Source organism: Adiantum capillus-veneris, chromosome 7 (assembly GCF_014529385.1).
Source record: "Adiantum capillus-veneris isolate H3 chromosome 7, ASM1452938v2, whole genome shotgun sequence".
In the NCBI taxonomy this organism is placed as follows: Eukaryota; Viridiplantae; Streptophyta; class Polypodiopsida; order Polypodiales; family Pteridaceae; genus Adiantum; species Adiantum capillus-veneris.
Window position 1 is genome coordinate 82,259,673 of NC_140937.1, and position 5,949 is coordinate 82,265,621.

The following is a 5,949-nucleotide window of genomic DNA, read 5'->3' on the forward strand; positions in this document are numbered from 1 at the left end:
AATGTATAGAAAACCACTTTTGTAGATATAATCTACAAGGTTTATTAAAAAATTTCAAGTAAAATACCCCTTATTTTAAACTTATGCGATACACTTATATCTTTGAAGGTGAACCCTTGAAAAAAGGATAAGGAATCATGACCTAGAAGACCTAACTAGGGGTAGTTTTGGTTTGGGATTAGCATATCCTAGGATAAAGCTTTGATACCAGGTGTTGAAGTCTAAGTAGGTATCCAAAAGTGGCATTCAAGAGGAGAGAGAGAGAGAGAGAGAGAGAGAGAGAGAGAGAGAGAGAGTAAGAGTAATCTTTAGTGAAGGTCAAATATAACCTATGGGACAAAACTAAACATGCTGCTTGCACTATGTTGAGATAATCAATGACTCTTGAACTTGAAGATTGTGGATATGTGTGGCAAGTGAAAATCCACGAAGTGGCTAGAAGTGAAAAGTATGTAGGGAGTGGTCCACACTAAACGTGCAAGGGAAGGAAGCTTGATTGAGATAAAAAATGACCACTCAAATAGGCATGATGCACAAACTCTTGAAGTTTCAAGGGGATTGTGTGCATACACAAGGGACTCTTCCCCAATGCCTCAACAATTGGTCTCCCATTGAAGGGAGTGGGAGCTAAGTTGGATCACCGCTATGGTGTGGATTTCCAGATAAGGGGATTGTGATACACTAGTGCCCCATTCATTGTAGGTTCATAAGATGCATTATGAAACAAGCACATTGGATTTCATCTTCCAAACCACTTCTTGATGTTGGAGCTTAATATTTTGTTTTTATGACTCTTTTGAGCTTTTGTACTTGCCTATCATCCAATTCTAGGAAGCAAATGTGGAGAGCTTTGGTGCATCTTTATCATGTACTCCACAACTCCCTTGATGCCCATAACCTCAATGGGAAGTGGTTCTTACTCAAAGAGAAGGAGCATGTAAGGTGTTTGTATATTCACCTCATCCTCCCTTGGAAAAACTTTGGGTGGTGCGCACGCGCGCGCGCGCATACACACACACACGTCCACACACACACAAATAAAAGCTAGTAGATAGGAAATGGGTAACTTAAAGCTTTGAATAGTTATTATGAAAATGGCATTCATATTTCACTATTTCACTAGAAGAAATTTTTGATAATGCACTAGACTAATTTTTTAGGCTATGTTTGGTACATAAAAGGGATAGTTAGAAACTCTTGAAGGAAGTTGTCAATTTATAGCATGGCAGTTTGTGCGGATTTGGCCAGAGGTTCCTGTGAGGGGGCTTATGTTACCCATTGATATCATAGAAGTAGGGAAATTGGCAAAAAAGCCTCTACTACTTTGTGCATATTTTTGGACAATGGGGGTTGTAGAACTGTCATTTGAAGAGAATAACTCTTGGTCAGAGCCAAGGAGGCCTTTTTGGTTGACAAGGTTGTTAAAGTAGCAATTGTCAAATTGCGTAGCGGTTTGAAGATCTAATGGTGCCAAGTTATCATCGCTACCATTAGAGGGGCAATTGCTTTGTAGTTGCTGGAGGTAAGTTGTGCTCAAAGTTGAATCTGGTTCCCCAGTACCATCGTTGTTATAGAGTCTTGCTCTAAAGTTGACACAACGTGCTTGACCAATAGTGTGAGCTCCTGCATCATTAAAATAAAAATAATCAATAAAGTCCTATGTTGCATAAATTTTTTAATGGCATGATGAATATTTTGTAGCGATCTAATTATCTTGAAAAAAATGATCACAACTTAATTTGTAAAGCTCTCGTGAAGTTGTAAGTGCAATAATCACTTGTGTTTCACAATGCAACATATTATTGTCACCTTTGTTTTGTGAGATCTCTCATTACAACACCAAGGCTTCATCTTCTCAGAGCATTCATCCAATTAATCCTATTCATGGTGGAAAATGAAAAAGGAACATTTTATGCTAATAAAGAGCTTGGAGCCTTGGTCTTTTATAGCTCTTCCTATTGATATTAATTATTTTTTCTTTTGAATGCAAGTGCACCATATGCAAATGCATGTGCGTGCACGCGCGCGCCCACACCCAACTTTTATCAAAGAGAGGGACTCTTGTTACCTAAAATTTTAGGATCAATGAGTTAAGCTTGATTTGTGTGGAGTTCTCTGTAATCATACCTGACAAAGTTACAAGATCCGAAACAGAAAGACCTTGTGCTTGAAACTTTTTGATCAATGTGTTCAAGTCGTCAAATGGAGCGGGAAGATTGGCATTGGCTCCAGAGTAACTTGCTGTTAAAGAGTCCCTTCTCCCTAATAGAACATTCCAAGTTGGTCCTCCACTCTACAAGTATTCATCACAAAGGATGTTAATATAAACACAAATATGTTTTGAAAGGGGTGTTCTACACAATTACAATATGAAACCTTTTATGCATCTTCCTAGTATGCTCATAGGATTGCCTCTAAGTAAACATGGCTCCTCTTTGTATTGATGTTTTGGAAAAATGCATTCTTACCAGCACAACTGCATCACGAGAAGCCAAAGCGAGTATGTCTGCACATGAAACTACTCCAGGGCAAGAAGACTCGACATTGGCCTTCAAAGTGTCCACCACATCAAAACCTCGCAAAGAGTTGGCATTGGGGAGGGCATTCTTCTCCCCTTGCATGGTTGGGGTGTCATCAAGTAAAACAGAGGCATCACAACCCTGTTGAGGCAATTATCCAACTTGTAAAGCACCAATTTGTGCACCAATCACATACATTTTCTATAATACACCTTAGTAAATTTGAAACCAATCAAATTTGATCTTTACCATTCAAAATTAAAAGCACGTACATTTTCTATAGTACACCTAAGTAAAACTTAAGCTATATAGAATTGATATAATTATATTGGAGGGTAGCTATAATTAATCTTGGTGTTTAAGTATTATAGTGCTTACTTTGATCAAGCAACAATGTAGAGTATAATTGTGTGTGTGCATGTGTGTGTGTGTGTGTGTGTGTGTGTGTGTGTGTGTGTGTGTGTGAGAGAGAGAGAGAGAGAGAGAGAGAGAGAGAGAGAGAGAGAGAGAGAGAGAGAGAGAGAGAGAGAGGGTTTTCAAGGGAGTAGTTATTAGGGCATTAGTACTTGGAAAAAAAAAGGCAAAAACATTATCATTCCTTCAAGCCAAGCATCACACTAAGGATTGTTTGGGCATTTTAAAGAAAAGCTTGATGAAATTGTCAAGAGGTAAAGGTCTACGAAGCTCTGTGCATGATGACGAAGGTCTGCAAGGTGAAGCCATAGGTGATGCAAGTTGTAGGGCCGGTGGTTAGTGTAGGGATTCCAACAATAGTGGCCAAGAAAGCACTGCATCCTCAAACATAATGGAGCTCAAAGATTAAAAAAACTCAATTAGAAACGGAGCTATCCACTGTTGTGAGTGTACTATCAAACAAGCGGCCATTCAATGAGAAAATCTCTAACGTCTAGTGCAAGCAATTCAAATCCCAAGCAGGGGAGGTTGGGCACTTAAAGCAAAACCCCTCGATAACCCCAAAGATTTCTTTCTCTATGACAAGCTCTTCCATGTTCTAAGGGATGCCAACCGTGAGAACCTCTTGTCAACGAAGATGGATGACTCCCAAATTGAAGCTGGGAATCTTCCCATGGAGGAAGAATCTCTAAAAGAGGCTACACATGAAGAGTTTCTTGAGGTATAAGAGTTTGTACCCCTCAATCAATGATGGAAGATTTCTCTATCCAATCTTGGAACGTAAAGTGCATCAAAACCCACAAGAAGTATGCACAGTTTTGGGATAAGGCAGGGCAAGCCAAAGATGTCAACTACTAGGCTACCCAAGAGCACCAATTGGATGCCTCCATTAGAAGGAAGCAAGCAATAGGCAAGCGACCTGTGCTCTATGGAGAGGGATTTGATGCATTTAGTGGCGTCCTCACCCATGTGGATAGATACCTCGAGTTAAAGGTGGTCTTGAACCACCCTTTTTGGGCGAGTCTTAGGGGTGAAGGTTAACGGGCATGATAGCCTATGACATCATCAATGTGTACGGTCCCTATGATGCCAAGAATAGAGCCAAATTGTGGGTGTTTCTTAGAGACTCCCATGTGGAGAGTGATTGGTGCTTGATAGAAGACTTCAATATGGTAGAGGATGGGAAAGATAGAACCGACACTTCATGTCTACTAGGAGGCTCCAAAAAAGATAAATGACAAACGCCTATGCAAGAAATGGGCTTTGGTGGACATGTCATCTATTGGGACATGGAACAATACACCAGGCTTTACATACATGAGTTTGCAATATTCTCAAACGACTCACGGCTTGAGAGGTGTTATTGCTCCCATCGAGTCGACTATATCCCCTCCTCTATAGAAATGAAGGAAGATATGCCACCAAGCTTCTGCGACCACCTTCCAATATCCAACAAAGAAGATAGTCGTCAGGGAACATCTTTTCAAAGACCCTCTCTAGTAAGCAAGCTAAAAGGAAGTAGAAATGCTAAGAAAAAAGAAGTGGCCTCAGGAGGTGGCTTAAAGCAAAATCAGCTCTTGAAGAACATCATCTTAATGACATAAGGAAGGCAAGACTTCTATAAAGAGAGACCTACCTTCAAATTGAGGCTATCAATCAAGCATATTTCTCTTTAGAGCAATCAAAACTAAACACAATGGGGGAACCATCAACACACTTATGGATGAAGAAGGGAGGGTGGTGCAAGACGCCGATAAAATGGCTAACAACTGCTTGATCCAAACAATAGGACGACCAAAAGCATGATCCCAAGAAGTAGAAGAAGCTAGAGCCACACTTCTCAACAGTGTCAACAAGCTATAGCACCCTTAGAAGCTAGCCTACTACAGATATGAATGCTCGCTTATGCTGCATTCGTTAGGCAAGGAGAAGTCTCCAAGATGGGATAGCAATAGGGTCTCAAGAGTGTGCCATATTCAAATTTGCATGAATGTAGTTTCCAATCCAATTTTGTGGCTTCCCATCCATTTCGGTACAAAATAAAGCTATCCCCCCCCCAGCCCGCGTTGCGTGCCCACACGAAAAAAAGGGATCGATGTAAGTATTACACAGACTAAATCTACCATGGTAGCCAATAAACTTTCTTTAAAGGATGACGTTGATTAGATTTATAAAATATAAAGACCTGGACAAAGCAATCATGGAAGAAGAGTCGTAAAATGGAAGCTGCCATCCTAGCCTCCTTTTGGACCGCAGAGCGCATGCCACTCCTCACAATGGCTTGCACGTTTGGGCAAGAACTATTGTAGAAATTAGAGGTCAATTGTGCTTGTACTACACCATTACTAACTACTATCAATGTAGTAGCCATAATGGCCATCCATGTTGTGAAAGTAAGCTTCATTGCCAAGGAATGCATTGGGGGGGGGGGAGAGAGAGAGAGAGAGAGGGGTCACACAAAGAGTGTATGGCTAGGCCTATTACAATCTCAAAAACATCATGGGCTTTTACAATGAGAGCAAGCCCATGCATGCTTATATAGAGTTCAATACTAGATCATAATCATTATATTCTCAGTAATGCCCCAAAGTGGAGATGAGGGCCCGACGACTCATGGTTCGCTCAACCAAAAAATGTGCACAAAAAATGTGCCATATTTGTGCACCATGGAGACTTCTACGGCTCTCTTGCGACCAAGAATGTGTTCCAAGACTTCTATGGCTTCCTAGGTGCATCTATCTCTCACACATAAGCTTTGGCTTACTTTTGATCACCTATAAAGTGTCACTTTGGAGTGAGGGCAACGCAAATGCAAAGCTTCTTCTTTCGGTAAAAAAAACTCTCAAGTGCTAAGCCCATTCACGGTTGACTATGTACCACTTGAGAATTCCACTAGTAGGTAGTAGGCCTACAACATCCACATATGTGGAAACCTCACCCACTCATACATAATTTGACACCCTCTCAAGGACCACACATTCTCTCATATGCACACACACATTCCCCTCCCTCTCTC

At 40.8% G+C, this 5,949-nt stretch overlaps 1 protein-coding gene across 1 annotated transcript; it reads right to left on the bottom strand.

Moving 5' to 3' along the window:
- Positions 1 to 1,063: 1,063 nt before the first annotated feature.
- Positions 1,064 to 5,388, bottom strand: LOC147454123 (peroxidase P7-like). Its single transcript, XM_086516129.1, has 4 exons — positions 5,119 to 5,388; positions 2,469 to 2,660; positions 2,128 to 2,293; positions 1,064 to 1,623 (listed from the first exon to the last, which is right to left on the bottom strand). Exons 1-4 carry the CDS (start codon positions 5,350 to 5,352, stop codon positions 1,211 to 1,213), a joined length of 1,005 nt encoding a protein of 334 aa, XP_086372255.1. The 5' UTR covers positions 5,353 to 5,388; the 3' UTR covers positions 1,064 to 1,210.
- Positions 5,389 to 5,949: the final 561 nt, after the last annotated feature.